General features: G+C 43.5%; 1 protein-coding gene across 1 annotated transcript in view; it reads right to left on the bottom strand.

Moving 5' to 3' along the window:
• Positions 1-6,098: 6,098 nt before the first annotated feature.
• The window catches only part of LOC115165284 (protocadherin Fat 3), a 28,304-nt gene continuing 13,983 nt past the window's right edge, over positions 6,099-20,419 (bottom strand). Inside the window, exon 6 of the mRNA XM_029718331.1 lies at positions 6,099-7,686. Coding sequence (XP_029574191.1) covers positions 7,654-7,686 — 33 coding nt within the window. The 3' untranslated portion in view covers positions 6,099-7,653. The remainder of the gene's footprint in view (positions 7,687-20,419) is intronic.

Genomic DNA, 20,419 nt, shown 5'->3' with positions numbered 1-20,419 from the left:
TTGCTATTTGGGGTTTTAGGCTGGGTTTCTGTACAGCACTTTGAGATATCAGCTGATGTAAGAAGGGCTATATAAATACATTTGATTTGATTTGCCAGCGTGTGGTTGAAATAGCCAAATCCACTCATTTGAAATATACTTTTGTATATTTAGTGTATGAAGGATTACCGTCTAGTTTGGTTGAGTAAGAGGAGAATCACACAGGCTCATGTAGAGTGAGGAGAGACGCTCAAAGTGAGGTATTCTGCAATTAGCCTGTGATCTTTGCTGCTGGTTGTGTGTTCTTAGCGTGTTAGTGGTTCACAGCAACACAGCAGCAGTGTAGCGGTATATAGGCAGCATAGGCAGGGTGGGAGTATGATAAAAGAATGTATATGTTTAAGGTTTTGACTAAATGTTTCCACCCTGAAAATGTATAACTGAGTGATTATCATACTAATTCTATAACTGTGTGTGCATAGGACAAGCTAAAACTTTACTATTTAGCAATGTAAGTAAGACATTCAAGGAAAAGAGCAACTGTTAACAGACAGCTTGTGACAGACAACTTGTGACCACTGTGAAACTAAAAACAGGAAAGAGGTCTCCCCACCGAGGGAGGGGAGAAATCTTTAGGTTTGCAGTAAATTATGTAACATGGGGCAGGATATGATAAGCAATGTATGTGATGGAGAAGACTTGTAAATAAGCATTGACAGTGTTAAAGAAGAGGAGGGGCATTTGTAAGGGGTATGACATATGTTATGACCAAATGTTAGGTATAAAAGGCTGTGTGCATAGGATGATTTTCAGAACGTTCTCTGAACAAATTTCTGGCCTATTGCAGACTGGGACTTTGTCTAATTCTTCATTAACCAGGGATTTACAACCCCTGGGAATTATTCAAAGCTTAAGTGATAGTTGAGTTCACAACATTGGGATAAAAATTCTCGTGACAGAGTATCCATCTGGGTCAGGAGGAGGGAGACGGAACACTGTGGAATACAGCCCTAAGTGGCAACCTTCTCAAGCCATTCACACTGCACCAGTTAACACCAACTCAAGCCACTCATTCATACCGCACCAGTTAACACCAACTCAAGCCACTCATTCACACCGCACCAGTTAACACCAACTCAAGCCACTCATTCACACCGCACCAGTTAACACCAACTCAAGCCACTCATTCACACCGCACCAGTTAACACCAACTCAAGCCACTCATTCACACCGCACCAGTTAACACCAACTCAAGCCACTCATTCACACCGCACCAGTTAACACCAACTCAAAAGCAGCTCCTTTCATAGCTTTTATTCACATTTCACAAGCCGAACATCCAGACACAGATAAATGATTTATCAGGACATTTAGTAGTAACATCACATAATTTTTTTTTTTTTTTTTAAAGGAATAAAAAAAAAGCTAAGTGTCTCACGCGCTGTCGAGTCTGTCCTATAGGTCACGCGTGACCTCATCTCTCAGTAGGAATGATCTCATCTCACAGGCATCCCTGTCCACCCAAACACATAAACACACCTAGACTCACCAACACCTAGAGACACACGTGCAACTAGACACCCAAATACACGCAAATGCACTTAAACCAAAAGTAGAAACCCCGTGCAAACAAAGGCAGCAGCGGGAGAATATAAACCAGGTCATGAGATGACTCTGTCACTCAAGACTCTCTATAACCCAGAAAACAGAGACGTTTCTGTCAATCACATAACCACATGCCCTTTGACCTTGGAGAGACATCCTGTTTGTTGACCCATAGGAATGAGTCGTATTAACACCAATCAAGTGAAAACCCAAGACACAGTACCGTGACCCCATGTCGTTGTTCAAAAACACAGCACAGGAACACGAGCCTAAGTGTCATTGGCTCTGCCAGAGTTCAGGCTAATACAGTTCAGCTTGCTGTAAATATCCTCTGTGAATAAAACTTTCTCATGATATTTCCCTTTACATTATCTGTAAGCCCTTTGCACTCATCCTGTCTTAGCGTATGAACATGCACGTCACTATTGCAGCACAATGATGTAATTCTAGCTTTATTATACAGGCCTTCCACATGACAGGATCACGATTTGATACCACTGATAACATTACGTTTCTCCTGTAGAGCGTAAAGATACGGGTTACGGGTTCCCGTTGTTTCCTTTGCTTGTTTGTTTTTCTCACATGTAGAACAGCGATTACAACGCACAGACATGTTAACAGCTGGAGCACTCACAGTACAATTAGCCTTCCTCGAGGCGGGCCCCAGATGTGATGTTTTAATTAAGTCAGAAACGGAGACCATGGCCTCGGCAGCCAGGGGAGAGCAGATTGGCTAGCATGCTACCGTCACTACGCTAACTGGGCATTAGGAGTCATTAGATTCAACAGAATCAGGTTGATACTCTTACTCACCAGCCTGTGAAAACACAAACACGGAAACAGACACACACACACGCACACACACGCACGCACACACACACACACACACACACACACACACACACACACACACACACACACACACACACACACACACACACCTATATCAGTGGCATCTCTAAGACTAAAAAGAAGGAGACAGCTCTGTCCTACCCTGTCTGAGAAAGGAAGGTTTAGTTAAAAATAGGCGCGAGCATTCCGTTCCTCCCACAGGCATGTTTTTCTTCCTGACATGAATAACTGGGCGTTTCATCAGCAGTGGGTAAGTGCCCTACATAAAAGTTATGTCCTCCTCAGTCAGCACCTTAAACCAGCAGCGGGCCAGGGGCCTGTGAGGAGGAGACATGCACTCTGTTCTGAAGCATAGTGCTGTTGATCTACCTGAACCATGGATGTCTCTATACCCCACAGTCAAGGGGACGTAACGTCCTACTCTCAGCAGTCTGTTATGTAGCTACCCTCTCTGTGTCGTTACTATTGGCCACGTAGGCCAGTAACACACACATAATCACACACACCTCTCTCTTTGTCCAACCGCATTACCGTAATAGTATTCGCTACACTATTTGTGTGGATGCACATAAACATTCGTCCTGCACAGCACCAACACAAGCAGCATCAGGACCACTCTGGCCATCTTGGAAAGGAGTCAAGGACAGGGTCGCATACTGTATGGTCTTGACCTGTCTCTCTCACTCTAAATCTACCCTGCCACTATGTGGTGAATAGCAGAATAAACATCAATGAAATAAATAGCAAGCTAGCTAACCACTCGTTTTGCTATTTGCAGAAATAGGCCCAGCCTTCTCAGAGCACAGCAAACATCACCATGCATGCATTGTTGACAGTAAGGGGATTCGATTATCTGGCCCGGGTTACCCGGGTGGGAGGAGTTTGTATCCAGTGAAAAGCGATTGCATTTGTTTTGGAACCAGGCTGCCTCGTGGGTGTGAGCCAGGTTCACCGTTCAAAGCCCAGGGCAGATGTCGGCTCACATCAAAAGAGACGTAGCCTAGGCTAGGATAAGCAAGTGGAATGAGGAGTAGGATTCTGTGTTTTCATATGGGAAAGTGATAAAATAATTTATATGTTTAAGGTTTTGACTAAATGATTCCACCCTGAAAATGTATAACTGAGTGATTATCATACTAATTCTATAACTGTGTGTGCATAGGAAAAGCTGAGACATTCAAGGAGAAGAGGAACTGTTAACAGACAGCTTGTGACAGACAACTTGTGCACACTGTGAAACTAAAAACAGGTAAGAGGTCTCCCCACCCAGGGAGGGGGAGAAACCATTAGGCTTGCAGTAGATTATGTAACATGGGGCAGGATATGATAAGCAATGTATGTATTGGAGCAGCATTGACAATGTTAGAGAAGAGGAGGGGCATTTGTATGACGAAATGTGTAATATAAAAGGCTGTGTGCATTGTATGGATTTCAGAGCTCTCGTAAATAAACGTCCTGACCATTGTTAGCTGGGTCTCAGTCTGTTTCTTTCAACCGGAACCTTACACCTTCTGGTATACACACTGAGTAGTTAAATTGAAGTTTGGTTTAAGAACATTGATAACTTAATTCACGTAACAGAAAGAGATGTGAGAATGCTGTTCATTGACCCCAGCTCAGCGTTCAACACCATAGTGCCCACAAAGCTCATCACTAAGCTAAGGACCCTGGGACTAAACACCTCCCTCTGCAACTGGATCCTGGACTTCCTGACGGCCGCTCCCAGGTGATAAGGGTAGGCAACATCACATCTGCCATGCTGATCCTCAACACTGGGGCCCTTCAAAGGTGTGTGCTTAGTCCCCTCCTGTACTCCCTGTTCACCCATGACTGCGTGGTCAAGCATGACTCCAACACCATCATTAAGTTTACTGATGACACAACAGTGGTAGGCCTGATCACCAACAATGATGACACAGCCTATAGGGAGGAGGTCAGAGACCTGGCAGTGAGGTGCCAGGACAACAACCTTTCCCTCAACTTGAGCAAGACAAAGGAGCTGATTGTGGACTACAGGAAAAGGAGGGCTGAACAGGCCCCCATTCACATCGATGGGGCTGTAGTGGAGCAGGTCGAGAGTTTCAAGTTCGTTGGTGTCCACATCACCAACAAACTATCATGAAGAGGGCACAATGACACCTTTTCCCCCTCAGGAGACTGAAAAGACTTGGCATGGGACCCCAGATCCTCAAAAATGTATTCAGCTGCACCATCGAGAGCATCCTGACCGGTTGCATCACCGCCTGGTATGGCAACTGCTCGGCATCCGACCGTAAGGCGCTACAGAGGGTAGTGCGTATGGCCCAGTACATCACTGGGGCCAAGCTTCCTGCCACCCAGGACCTATATACTAGGCGGTGTCAGAGGAAGGCCCAAAAATTGTCAAAGACTCCAGTCACCCAAGTCATGCCTTTGATTTTACACTGCTGCTACTCAGTGTTAATTATTTGTGCATATTCACTTTACCACTACCTACATATACAAATGACCTCGACTAACCTGTACCCCAGCACATTGACTCGGTGCCGGTACCCCCTTTATATGGCCTCGGTAGTTTTATTTTATTGTGTTACTTTTACTTTTATTGTGTTACTCTTTAGTTTATTTAGTAAATATTTTCTTAACCAACAACGCAGTTCAAGTAATAGAGTTAAGGGCTTGTAAGTAAGCACTTCACAGTAATACCTGTTGTGTTCGGCACATGTGACAAATAACATTTGATTTGATGTATTTTTCTGGACAATTCATGCACGATTCTGCCTTGTTGACAACATGGCTGAGTGGTTTGCATTACGGTTCGATTTGAGAAGGGCGCTACTCCCTCATCGCGTTTGCCCGTTCACGTCACGGGCCATAGCCTGGTGCACCGGGACTCAGGTTAATAGAACTCCCTCATATACTCTGCGCTGAGTTAAGCTAATTTACGATTCAAAACAACATTGAATTGGTCACTGTAGGCCTAATTGAACGACGTTCTTGCTTACCTTTGCAGTAAAAACGTGTTGTTCTCCTCATATGGCCGAACTCACAGTTCAATTAATCACTAAGTTAATATCCAGCAGGTATCGTTCCCATTTCAACTTATTGCGTGCATAAACCATTCCTAATGAGGATTACAGAAGTTCTACAGTTACAATACCAGTGAGATTTGCATGACGTTACACACCTTCAATATCCACCTATGACTGTATGATACAGACCTCTCATCTACCAACAATAAGCCAAGAGTTAACCAAGGAGATTCATTGTCTATCACTTAAAATGACTCGTTTCCGATTATCATTTTGATGTTTCTGCTTCCGTTTCACGGATCACCCACTTCCAACAACAGGTAAAACTTGATAATGAGCAGCTGCATCTAAAGTCAAATTGATTACCGTAGCTACAGCTACAGAAGCTACGTTAGCTAGCATGTCAACCAACGAGCTGCTGTGGAGCATGAACTGGTCAGGCGCCCTAGACTTAGCCTACCGTAGACGTTCCTCCTAAACAACAGCTCTAGGATCATCAGATACCCGACTAACTAGTGTTGAACCATTAGAGCGCTGACAATGATCTGACCTTGTATCAGTGGTTATGGGCATTTTTGATGTCTTGGTGGCTAAGGATGAGCGGGCCCTCCTCGGAAAGCTAAAATAACCAGTAATTCACAGACAAAAATAGATAATTCATCATGGATGTAATGGTATTATATAGAACAAATCACCATAGGATACAGTACAATACATAAAAATGAATGAGAACACATTGCACCATCGACAGATAATATAGGCTACACAAAGCACTAATTATAGACTTGCCTTGATCATAACTTAAAGCAGAGATAATAGTAGTTACCGTAGTACTGTAAATATTGGCGTTTCATTTTGTTTAGCAGTCACATTTTGTACAAAGTTGGAAAAATAAGAAATGAAAAGGAACGTGAAGTGTGGTTTTTTTTCTCTCAAAGTTGCCGGGATTAGGTGCGTCACACTTAAATCAGTACACTCGTAACAACCTAAGCATTATGACATTTCTAATTAGCCTCCCGTATCAAAATAGCAATTTATTTTTATTTTGCCTAAATTCAACACTCTCTCATTGCCCCCCCATACAAACACTCCTCACTTGCTTAATAATTAATGATCTGCTTAATGTGGGCGGAGTAAACCCTCTTGCTTCGCCTCTTCCTCTCTGGTTAGGGAGAGAGCATAGGTCCATGACCTTTGACCCCTCCTCCAGACCAGCAGTGTTTGTGATGTCATAAGGGTCTTTACCATTGTGAAGTCATCATCGTGGCTCATAGTATTAAACAGTGATTGGAGAGTGAGACCTTGGTAGACACCATGAGTCACTCAAAATATCCAGACCAAATCTACACTATTCCTTACAAAGCACTTTGATTGAAATCTCCATGCAAATTAACTTTTCGTACATGTAATGATAAAGAAGGACTCACTTTTTCTTGTTTGATAAATTGGTTGATAAAAGTTTCTAAAGAGTCTCTCACTCACATGTAGCACAAGGTCGTTGTACACTACAGAAAACGACTAAATGACCTACTACTACGTCACATTACCTCACACAACACTAATTCCCTTTAGTCCTATACTGTTAATCCTCTGTAGCTACTTAGCTATCTGACATATTTGTTTTCATGTTTTTTTGTTTGCTTGACTATACATTTCCACACCTTTGCGCTGCCAGAACAAGAAGAAATACTTAAGTAAAAGCCTAACATCCAAGATTTTTCTTTTTCTGAGATGGGTTACTGTCTTTGAAGGCAACTCCACATTCCCATGTCCGTCTCTGTTAGTTCATAGTGGCTATTTTGAACTCCTTTTGTATGTCCAGTGGTACCTCTCCTTGTTCATTCTGTGTCTCTAGTGCCTTTTCTCTTGAAATACCAAGGGCCCTCAGTGATGGGCCATAGCCATGCAGAATCATGCGTGTTGAATGGATGTTGAAAGACTTGTGAAGTTGATTGGGGCTAGTGTGTGCTTAAAAATAGATTGGGGCATGGCAAGGGGGCGGGGCAGGTGGGGGGGGGGGTCACTATAGTGTCCTTTTGGTCCTTGGGGTACAGTTATTGTGGGGCCAAGGGGGTGCAGTTGGAGTGTCACTGAGGGGCTGGGCGTTTAGGGGAGGGGGCTGAGTAGGGTAAGGATGGGGGTTCCTTTCTTCAGTGGACGGGGATTCCTCTTAATGTCACTTCAGCGGACCAATGGGGATGGAACCTTACGAGGAACTGCTGCCAGTGGTGGTCGACCCCTGCAAATGAGAGGAGAGAATTAGACAAAAGTGGGAGTCATCTGGGACATTCACAGCCTTATGATTGGCCAAACTCTGACATGTCTCATGCAGCCGAGGTCTGTCAGTCAGACAGGGCATCAGGCAGAACGACAGAGTGGGACATGTAGTGGTGGTGGTGGTGGGGGTGGGTGGGTGGGAGGGAGGGTGGGAGGGGGGGGGCTATTAATGAATACCATGCTCCAAGATTATGTGAGGGAGAGAGAGTGGTTGCTAAGTAACTGGGCGATTAGTTTCATTTCCCGTCCCTCTGCACAAAGAATTAGGTCACATGTCACATCCCAGTAAACAGGAATTCACAAGGGTCATCGTGTTGTGAACTCATCAACAGTCAGTCAAACAATCAAACAGTCAACCAATCACACCAAAAACACCACAGTCCAATCCACCAAACAAACAGTCAGATGCGGTAGAGGATGTGCCTGATCTGCTTTAGTGATGGGACTGAAGGAGATGAACACAAATTAATATCCCATGCAGAGGACTGTGTCAAAGCCTGTTAGCTGTATAGTTCTGTTCATGTAAAAAAAAAATGTATGACAGCCTGGTTAGAGAGCCTCTGTGGGGGATTCAGGGAGGGCCTGGCAGGATACTGTAAGATGCATCAGTCAAGCGAGTCCATAGTTGTGGGTGAGTGTAAGCAGGACATGTTTAAGTTTTTCATTATTTTTGGGCTGTCATTCTGCGGCCCCAGGTGCTGGGCTTAGGGCTCAGTGACTGGCTTCAGTCAGGTGTGACAGACAGGTGTGTGCCCGAAAAAACCAAAAGGCGATTGCAGTAGAGAGGACCTACCCGTCTATACCCCTCTTTAATCTGGGTTACAACTAAAGCCAGAGCTTCTGCCAAATCGATCACAGATTATTACTATCAGCAGCGTTATGATTATTACTCCGTCGCTGTCTGATGTCCTCTGAGGTCAATCAATGCCATTTGTTTTTTTTTCCCCTGACAGGAAAGCACCCAAAAGTCACTGTTCTGGCAGAGGAGAAAGACCCAATGTACTGTATAGTTAGGAAACTAGGTCAGTATGACCTAGACATCAGCATCATAAAAGTAGCATTTCTAGAGCTGAGACAGGCTCAATAGGCCTTGAGGGTGAGAGTCTAATATGTGCAGCGGTGGTTTGTTTTCAGTTAAACGGGACAAAAGGTCGGCGCAGGCCAGACTCAATTAAGCCATGGGGAACAGGTCAGGGGGGACGGGGTATTGGTATCGACTTGGCCAAGTGATGTTTTTGCCATCAAAACCATAGCTCCTCCTCCAAGAGGAAGAAAACAACGACAAGAGAACAGGATTTCCACTGAAAACAACAAAAAAAGAACACAAAAAAAACAAAACACATCATTTCTGTTAGGTCATTCAAAAAGGGGTTCCGGGGGGGGGGGGGGGGGGGGGGGGGTGAGACTCCTGCGTACCTCCAGCTGCAGAGTGGACTTCCCTCACTTAGGGTACTTAAGAACAGGGAGAAAAGAAAGAAGCGTTTCAATGGTCAAGACATTGCAGAACAGAAGAAGAGGAACTCTTTCTGTATGCATGGTTATGGCCTATGGCTACAATCTCCCATTTTTCGTATTAATCATTGCATTTCTACGAAAGAGATTATCTTATACGTCTGAAAAACAGTCTGAACTTTGAATAGTATAGCCCAAAACAGAAGATGCTTAAGATAAAACAGACAAAGCAGCATAGCAGGAAAAATTGCATGACAGTCTGAAAAGGGTAACATGAGTTAGTTAGGAAAATGACAGTTTTCAGCAATCCATACACACACAAACACATTCACCCTCGCACACAAGACAGCACACAATCACTTCTTCTGTAAAACTTACCTTTTAACAAGAACTAGCCTTGATCAAGGAAAACATTTGTTAATACAGTGTCTTCGGAAAGTATTCAGACCCCTTGACTTTTTCCACATTTTGTTACGTTACAGCCTTATTCTAAGTTGAATGCTCTAAGGTAACAAAATGTGTAACGGTCATCATAGTAATTGGACCAAGGCGCAGCGGGTTGAGTGCTCATCTTAACTTTTATTGTGAACACGACTAATAAACAAAACAATAAACGAACGAACAGTCTTGTAGGCTCACACAGCAGTACAAAGAACAACCTCCCACAATTCCCATGACAAACACATTCCTAATTATAGGACCTTCAATCAGAGGCAACGATAGACAGCTGCCTCCAATTGAAGGCCCCAATCCCAATTACCTAAACACAGATCTAAACACCCTAGAACAGACATAGAAATATACAAACATAGAACAATGACCAAAACCCCAGAATACATAAATCAAACACCCCTCTACATACACACACACCCCAAACCATATAAAACAAATAACCCCTGCCACATCCTGACCAAACTATAATAACAAATAACCCCTTTACTGGTCAGGACGTGACAAAATGTGGAAAAAGTCAAGAGGTCTGAATACTTTCCGAATACGCTGTACATTGTAATGAGTGTGCAAATGTGTAATAGCAGGAGAACAGATCTTGCAGAACACCTGGAAAGGCCATGACCGCTGGTATAGAGTGAGAGGTGCGTAGCAAAACAAGCAACACAACAACCCTGACCCATCTCTTACTGCAGCTCTCCTCCCTGCTCCCCTTCCCTTACTGAGTGATGTAAGAGGAGGAGAGATAACCTCTGCAGCATAGAGGGGGAGTGGCTGCACTGAAAAGCTTCACACAAAGCTAAGGCTTTCAGCTTGACTGGGCTCACTGTGGGAGAGAGAAGGGTTTATTCGAATGCATGTACAGCTGCAGTTGAATATATTTGACAAAGGAAGTCAACAAGCATTCAAAACAGGAAATAAGAACCTATGACGTCAATGATGAGCGGATGCTTCTAGACTAATAATAGGTTCATCTAATGTTCATCTAATGTGAAACCATATCTGGTCTGTTTTGAAAGCTCAAGGGGTTTCTGACTCCTCATATTCTAGTACGTTTTTGTCATTTAGCAGACGCTCTTATCCAGAGCGACTTACAGTAGTGAATGCATACATTTCATTTCATGCATTTTTTTATTTTTTTTTGGACCGGCCCCCCCGTGGGAATCAAACCCACAACCCTGGCGTTGCAAACACCATGCTCTAGCAACTGAGCCAAATACAACATGGGGGTGATGAACTACTAGTAGACCATACATAAATAAAATTGCTTCTGGCACTGTGTAATGTTCATCACTGTGTTACCTCGAAAAAGGATGCAGTATTCCTCTAAATGGCTGCAGTATGCAGGCACAGTCAGTGCAGTGGAATACAGGCCACATGCCACACAGCAACACACCACTCAACCTGTCAGACCAAATTAGAAGGCTTTTTTCCCCACAGCAGGTGCTGCAGCTGTTTACTGAGATGCTAGATGGAAGTGATATGAATGAATAACAGGTGAACGATTTCTAGAGAGAAAGGAACTAGGCCTGTCATAAGGATTACCCTGCAACGCCAGAAGGTGACCTGTTTTTAGACTGGCAATGAGGTGGAAAGTGGAAATGTTACACCTCCCCTCTGCACCTGACACTTTCTATACACTGTGTATCTGGGTAAACAGTATGCAATATGTTTCTGGGAATAGTTTCTGTTATTTTAGACTGTGTGACTTTCTTTGTTTTTTTGTAGTTTATGTGATGCCAAAAAGAAAACAAAGTGTTACACTTTTCTTTTCAGTAATTTGCCAGGTTGCTGATATCAAACAATATCATATTAAATCATTGCTTCTTCTCAGAAATAAACTTTCCACTAAAGTGTTATATTTCTGTTATTCATGATGCCATCTTGGTTTTTCATGATGCCATCTTGGTTTTTCATGATGCCATCTTGGTTTTTTCATGACGCCATCTTGGTCATTCGTGATGCCATCTTGGTTTTACCTGTAGTTGCCTGTTGTTATGGCACAGTAATATGTTTTTAATGTACATTTGGTGATGCACTCTCATTGGATATATTACGGTAACTTCCAACCAACTTCTCTGAGTCCATGTTGCTTTGCTTATTCTGGAACTGGAACACTGCTTCAATTTGTTATTTTTGATGACCATGCCAGTGAGCGAATTGAAATTGAGGAGTTATGCAAGGCACACTTCAAAATAGGTCTAGCTTTATTAGAATAGCATTAACATCCTTTGGCTACAAAACATTGCATTGTTAACAAGCCACTTGTTGGTTCAGCCGTTCTGCTTGCGATGTTCACAAGGTGGCCTACGTTAATAACTATTAGAATTGTATTAGACAATAATGCATCATGTTTCACGCGATGAGAATCATCCCCACAGGAAGCTTCCCACAAAATATATGGGCTATGCACTCTGAAACCATACAGCATTGTTTCACTGTATCTCTTTGGGAACTAGGATTAGATTATCAGGGTCTGAATTGGCCTGGTTTCCCAAATTACGACTCCGTAATAGAGGTTATGAAAATGGCTTCGTGAGGATGGCCAACCAAGCTGTCATTTGAATGTATCAGCACACAGCTCTAACTTTCGATAACCCTCAACAGTCTTAAAGGTCCAACGCAGACGTTTTTTTTTCAACATCAAAACATTTCTGGGTAACAATGAAGTACCTTACTGTGATTGTTTTAAGTTAAAATGGTCAAAATGAAACCAAAAATTGCTTCTAAGCAAAGAGGAATTTCTCAAGCGAGAATTTTGCTAGGACTGTCTGGGAGTGGTCTGAGTGGGGAACAGAAAACAGACTACGAGCTGTTATTGGCAGAGAGGTTTGGAACTCTCGTTCTTATTGGTCTATTAACTACAGTAATTTACTACCTGGTGAAATCCATCCCACCAAAACAGGCTGAAACTTCCGGCGGTCTTTTCAAACAGCTCTTGCACTACATTTTCCACACTATCCACACTATCTAGCAAGAGAGTTTTCATCTATATTTTTCGTAGCTGTCTGTTTACCACCAAAAACCGATGCTGGCACTAAGACCACTGCACTCAACGAGCTGTATAAGGCCATAAGCAAACAAGAAAATGGTCATCCAAAGCGGCGCTCCTAGTGGCCGGGGACTATAATGCAGGAAAAGTTAAATCTGTTTACCTCATGTCACAGTCCAACCAGAGGGGGAGAAAAAAACTCTAGAACACTTTTACTCCACACACAGAGATGCATACAAAGCTCTGCCTCGCCCTCCATTTGGCAAATCTGACCATAATTATATCCTCCTGATTCCTGCTTACAAGCAAAAACTAAAGCAGGAAGTACCAGTGACTCGCTCAATACGGAAGTGATCAAATGACGTGGATGCTAACTTCTCTAGGGTAGGGGGCAGTATTTTCACGGCCGGATGAAAAACGTACCCAAATAAAACGGCCTACTACTGGGGCCCAGAAACTAGAATATGCATATTATTAGTAGATTTGGATAGAAAACACTCTGAAGTTTCTAAAACTGTTTGAATGATGTCTGTGAGTATAAGAGAACTCATATGGCAGGCAAAAACCTGAGAAAAATCTAACCAGGAAGTGGGAAATCTGGAGCTTGTAGTCTTTTCAAGTCATTGCCTATCCAACACACAGTGACTTAGGGTTCATTTTGCACTTCCTAAGGCTTCCACTAGATGTCAACAGTCTTTAGAACCTAGTTTCAGGCTTTTGCAGTGAACAGAGAGCGAACAAGAAGGCCGGGGAGTTGGTGACTCAGGGAAGGACATGAGTTCATTGGCGCGCATTCACGTGATGAGGTAGCTGTGTTCCAAAACGTTTTTCAAGACATTGGAATCGTCCGGTTGGAATATTATTGAAGTTCTATGTTAAAAAGGCCCTAATGATTGATGCTATACAACGTTTGACATGTTTCAACGAACGTAAATAGAACTTTTTTTAAACTTTTTGTCGTGAAATTTTCGGCGCACTTCCTACATTTGGAGTAGCTTACTGAACGCGCAAACAACAAGGAGGTATTTGGACTGTCACGACTTCCGCCGAAGTCAGCCCCACTCCTTGTTCGGGCGGCGTTCGGCGTTCGGCGGTCGACGTCACCGGCTTACTAGTTACCACCGATCTGTGTTTCCCTGTTCGTTTGCTTTTGTTTTAATTATACACACCTGTTTATGATTCCCTGATTATGTTCATTATTTAACCCTCTGGCTTCCCTGTTTGTCTTGTCCGTGATTGTTTACAGTTTTGTGGTTGTTGGAGGTGTTTCTCCAAACCCTGTATTTTTGCTGTGGAAGAAGTTTTATTATGATTTTGAGTAAACACGTTTTTGTTTGCACTCATCCCTGTGTCCTGCGCCTGACTCCGATACTTCTTCTAACGAAAGCATTACATGGACATAAATGATGGACTTTATCGAACAAAACAACATTTATTGTGGACCTGGGATTCCTGGAAGTGCCTTCTGATGAAGATCATCAAAGGTAAGTGAACATTTATAATGCTATTTATGATTTTAGATGACTCCAAAATGGCGGGTATCTGTATTGCCTAGTGTATGTTTCTGAGCGCCGTACTCAGATTATTGCAAAGTGTGCTTTCCCCGTGAAGCTTTTTTGAAATCTGTCACAGCGGTTGCATAAAGGAGATGGTTATCTAAAATTCTTTGAATAACAGTTTAATATTTTATCAACTTTTATGATGAGTATTTTTGTAAATTGTTGTGCTGCTTCACCGGCAGTATTGGAGGCAAAATATTTTCTGAACATCACGCGCCAATGTAAAATGCTGTTTTTGGATATAAATATCAACTTTATCGAACAAAACATAGATGTATTGTCTAACATTGAGTCCTAGGAGTGTCATCTGATGAAGATCGTCAAAGGTTAGTGCTTAATTTTAGCTGAATTTCTGGTATTTGTGACCCCTCTCCTGCTTGCAAAATGGCTGTGTGGTTTTTCTTGTGTTGTACCTGTCCTAACATAATCTAACTTTATGCTTTCGCCGTAAAGCCTTTTTGAAATCGGATAATGTGGTTACATTAAGGAGAAGTGTAAAATAGTCGTATGTTTGAGAACTTTGAATTATGACATTTTGTTGTTTTGAATTTGGCGCTCTGATTTTTCACTGGCTGTTGAATAGTGTGTCCCGCGCCCAAGAGAGGCTAAGCTATAGGACTGTTTTGCCAGCACAGACAGGAATATGTTCCGGGATTCATCCTATGGCATTGAGGAGTATACCACATCAATCACCAGCTTCATCCATAAGTGCATCGATGACGTCGTCCCCACAGTGACTGTACGTGCATATCCCCACCAGAAGCCATGGATACAGGCAACATCTGCACTGCGCTAAAGGCTAGAGCTGCTGCTTTCAAGAAGCAGGACACTAATCCGGACGCTTATAAAAAAAAATCACGCTATGCCCTCAGATGAACCATCAAAAAGGCAAAGCATCAACACAGGACTAAGATTGAATCCTACTACACTGGCACTGACGCTTGTCGGATGTGGCAGGGCTTGCAAACTATTACGGATTACAAAGGGAAACTCAGCCGCAAACTTCTGAGAGACGCGAGCCTACCAGACAAGCTAAATGCCTTCTTTGCTCGCTTCGAGACAAGCAACACTGAAGCATGCATGAGAGCACCAGCTGTTCTGGACGAATGTGTGATCATCCTCTCCGTAGCCGATGTGACTAAGACCTTTAAACAGGTCAACATTCATAAGGCCGCTGGGCCAGACGGATTACCTGGATGTGTACTCAGAGCATGCACGGACCAACTGGCGAGTGTCTTCACTGACATTTTCAACCTCTCCCTGGCCGAGTCTGTAATACCTACATGTTTCAAACAGACCACCATAGTCCCTGTGCCCAAGAACACCAAGGTAACCTGCCTAAATGACTACCGCCCCATAGCACTGGCATTTGTAGCCATGAAGTGCTTTGAAAGGCTGGTCATGGCTCACATCAACACCATCAACCCGGAAACCCTAGACCCACTCCAATTCACATACCACTCCAACAGATGCCCAGATGACGCAATCTCAATTTCACTCCACACTGCCCTTTCCCACCTGGACAAAAGGAGCACCTATGTGAGAATGCTGTTCATTGACTACAGTTCAGCATTCAACACATAGCGCCCACAAAGCTCATCACTAAGCTAAGGACCTTGGGACTAAACACCTCCCTCTGCAACTGGATCCTAGACTTCCTGATGCACCGCCCCCAGGTGGTAAGGGTAGGAAACAACACATCTGCCACGCTGATCCTCAGCACAGGGACCCCTCAAGGGTGCGTGGTTAGTCCCCTCTTGTACTCCTAAGCATGACTCCAACACCATCATTAAGTTTGCCGACGACAAGAGAGTGGTAGGCTTGATCAGTGACAACGATGAGATAGTCTATAGGAAGGAGGTCAGAGACCTGGCAGTGTGGTGCCAGGACAACAACCTCTCCCTCAATGTGAGCAAGGCCAAGGAGCTGATTGTGGACTACAGGAAAAGGAGGTCCGAACACACCCCCATTCACATCGACAGGGCTGTAGTGGAGCAGGTCGAAAGCTTCAAGTTCCTTGGTGTCCACATCAACAACAAACTAACATGATCCAAATACACCAAGACAGTCATGAAGAGGGCACAACAACGCCTATTCCCCCTCAGGAGACTGAAAAGATTTGGCATGGGTCCCCAGATCCTCAAAGTTATACAGCTGCACCTGGTATGGCAACTGCTTGGCATCTGACCTTAACGCGCTACAGAGGATAGTTAGTACGGCCCAGTACATCACTGGGGCCAAGCTTCCTGCCATCCAGGACCTCTATACTAGACGATGTCAGAGGAAGGCCCCAAAAATTGTCAACGACTCCAGCCACCAAAGTCATAATCTGTTCTCTCTGCTACCGCACGGCAAGCAGTACCAGAGCGCCAAGTCACTTTACCCCTACCTACATGTACATATTACCTCAATTACCTCGACTAACCTGTACCCCTGCACATTGACTCAGTACTGGTACCCTCTGTATATAGCCTCACTATTGTTATTTCATTGTGTTACTTTTTTTAACTTTAGTTTATTCAGTAGATATTTTCTTAACTCTTGTTTTCTTAAAACTGCATTGTTGGTTGAAAACCTGTTGAGGATAGGGGGCAGTATTTTCACGGCCGGATGAAAAATGTACCCAAATTAAACTGCCTACTACTCGGGCCCAGAAACTAGAATATGCATACTATTAATAGATTTGGATAGAAAACACTCTAAAACTGTTTGAATGATGTCTGTGAGTATAGCAGAACTCATATGGCAGGCAAAAACCTGAGGAAAATCCAACCAGGAAGAGGGAAATCTGAGAATTGTAGTTCTTCTTTTGAATCCCTATCGAAACTACAGTGTCTGTTGGGTCACATTGCACTTCCTAAGGCTTCCATTGGCTGTCAACAGCCTTTAGAAACTTTTATCATCATTCTCATGTTACTGGGCAGAAAATAGAGCTCAGTCATTGAGTGGACTGCCGTTCCTTCTTTTTCTTCTGGAATGAATACGCTATTGTCCGGTTGGAATATTATCGCATTTTATGTTAAAAATACCCTAAAGATTGATTGTAAACAACGTTTGACATGTTTCTACGAACGGTAATGGAACATTTTGACTTTCATGTCTCAATTTACGCTCGCGCATTATGCCTTTGGATAGTGATCTAGTGAACGCGCAAACAAAACGGACGTATTTGGACATAAATATGGAGTATTTCGAACTAAAATAACATTTCTTGTGGAAGTAGGAGTCCTCAGAGTGCATTCCGCCGAAGATCAGCAAAGGTAAGGAATGATTTATAACACTAATTCAGAGTTTTGTTGATGCCAGAACTTGGCGGGTAGCTGTATAGCTTGCTTTGATGGTTGAGCTATGTACTCAGAATATTTCTCCGTAAAGTTATTTTGAAATCTGACACAGCGGTTGCATCAAGGAGTAGTGTATCTTTAATTCTTTAAATAACTGTTATATATTTTGTCAACGTTTATGATGAGTATTTTTGTAAATTGATGTGCACTTTCACCGGAAGTTTTGGAGGCAAACATTTTCTGAACATCACGTGCCAATGTAAAATGCTGTTTTTGGATATAAATATGAACTTGATCGAACAAAACATACATATATTGTGTAACATGATGTCCTAGGAGTGTCATCTGATGAAGATCGTCAAAGGTTAGTGCTTCATTTTAGCTGTTTTTTGGGTTTCTGTGACACATCTCCTTGCTTGGAAAATGGCTGTGTGGTTATTGTTTGCCTATGTACTGTCCTAACATAATCTAATGTTTTGCTTTCGCTGTAAAGCCTTTTTGAAATCGGACAATGTGGTTACATTAAGGAGAAGTGTATCTTTAAAATGGTGTAAAATAGTCGTATGTTTGAGAAATTGAAATTATTAGATTTTTGATGTTTTGTATTTCGCGCCCTGCTGTTCCGTTGGATGTTGGCTAGGCGTTCCACTAGCGGAACGTCTGTCCTCAACAGGTTTTAATGGCTCGTAAGTATTAATTCAAGGGTTGTATTCGGCACATGTGACTTATTACATTTTATATGATTTTCACAATTTCACAGTACTATTCCAAACTCATAGTGTGGAAATATGTATAAAATGCTGGAAATAATGTTTTGGACTGCACTGGGCCTTTAAGGAGAGCATGTCACTTTGGACCATTGAGATGCACTCTTAGTTTCTCTTACAGTTCAAACAGGAAAGACAGATTACTCCAGGCAGAAAACATGAGACTCAGCCATTCAGGAACAAGTACAGTATGTTGCCTGCGAGAGAAGCTCCTGACAATATCAGCAGACGCTAAGCTCATCCTTCATAGTGATCCCATTGACCGAGATGCCCTCGGCTGTCTCAACCTTTACACTGTGGTACTCTGAGTCAAGGGGCAAGCCACCCACTGAGTTTGACGTATGAAAGGGGGAAACCTAGTCAGTTGTACAACTGAATGCCTTCATCTGAAATGTGTCTTCCTCGTTTAACCCAACCCCTCTGAATCAGAGAGGTGTGGGGGGGCTGCCTTAATCAACATCAACGTTTTCGGCGCCCGGGGAACAGTGGGTTAACTGCCTTGCTCAGGGGCAGAATGGCAGATTTTTACCTTGTCGGCTCAGGGATTCGATCCAGTAACCTTTCGATTACTGGCCCAACACTCTAACAACTAGGCTATTTGTCGTCCAAAACATGGCCGATGACGATCAAAACTTCTGGAGAATTATATAAGTAGGCCTTTAACCCACACAGGTACTTAAACCGCTGCTCGAGGTGTGAATCAAGACCTTCTCTCCTAGTGATCCCATTGACCCAAATGACCTCAAGTGTCATGAACTGGCATTGTGATGTTCTTAGTCAAGGGGCAAGCTACTGACTGTATTTGAAGAGATGTTTGAGGTGAGCAAAGGCTGGTGTGCTATTTTCGTCTGTTTGGGTCACAATTAGACCTGCACATACCTCTGAAGAACACAACTTAAAGAAACACATACAAATAGGACGATAACCCACAAAGGTATTGAGACAGCTGCTGCGAGGTGTGTGTTAAGGCCTACTTGGTCTGAGGTTTAGCGTCGTCCTCTGATTGTTTCAGGTTGATTTGCTGTAAGGGTTTGTTTTCCTAGAAGCGGAGGTGTAGGTATTCTTACCTGCAGAGTAGAGGCCGCTGAATCGCTGGTCTCTGTCAGGCCGGTGCTCCTTGGTAGACTGGACACGATGTATCTGGAACCCGCCTTCGGCACAGGCTGTCTGACTACCAGCTTTCCTTTCCTTGTCTCCGCTAGAAACAGACTGTACCAGTAGGCATCGTTGGAGACCAGGGTGGAATCTGCGATGGTTGAGTTCCTCTCGCTGATCACGCTGTTCCTACTGGGAGGAGCCGCTTTACTGGGCTTTGGTTTCTGACACTTCAGCACACAGGTGACCAATATGGTGATCAATAACAGAAAGGACACGGAGCCCAGGCCGATCACCAAATACAGGTTTAAATCTGAAAATATGTCATATTCTAGAGGCACTTCCGTCATGTCAGAGTAGGCTTTAACGGCAGTCTCCACTGTTGAGAGCTTTATGGTAACTGTAGCAGAGAGAGCAGGATCCCCGTTGTCCTTGGCGATGACAACCAGCCGTTGATGACGTGGATCTCTGTAACTGAACATTCTCATAGTACGTATCTCTCCGTTGTATTGGTCCAGACTGAATAAGGTGGCGTCAGTAACCTGTAGAAACTGGTATGTAATCCGAGAGTTCTGGACCGAGTCCGTGTCTATGGCTATCACCTTGGAGACCAGGGATCCTTTATCGGTGGATCTGGGGATCTTCTCCTCCACCACGGAGCCGTGCGCGCGCCACGGAGACACTATGACCGGGGGATTGTCGTTCTGGTCCACAATAATGACGTGGACAGTCACGTTACTGCTGAGCGGAGGAACACCAGAGTCTCTGGACTCAATGTGGAAAAGGAACTCCTTCTCTATCTCATAGTCAAACGTCTTTAGTGCGTAAAGATTACCGTTCTCCGGATTGATGGAGAACAACATTGACATGGAGGTGTTAACTATCTCCTTCTCTATGATGAAATAAACTAGATACTGGTTTTCATGGAGGTCTGGATCAAACGCAGTGAGGGAACTTAGCAAGGCCCCAGGTGCGTTATTCTCCATAACGGGTATAGTGTAGAACGACTGGGGGAAGAGTGGAACGTTGTCGTTAACGTCTAGTAGTTCTAAAGTCATAGTTTCGTTGTCAGATAGTGGAGGGGATCCCCTGTCTG

This window comes from Salmo trutta, chromosome 3 (assembly GCF_901001165.1).
Source record: "Salmo trutta chromosome 3, fSalTru1.1, whole genome shotgun sequence".
Classification (NCBI taxonomy): Eukaryota; Metazoa; Chordata; class Actinopteri; order Salmoniformes; family Salmonidae; genus Salmo; species Salmo trutta.
The sequence above is the reverse complement of the archived record's forward strand: the minus strand, read 5'-3'. Positions and strand labels throughout refer to the sequence as shown.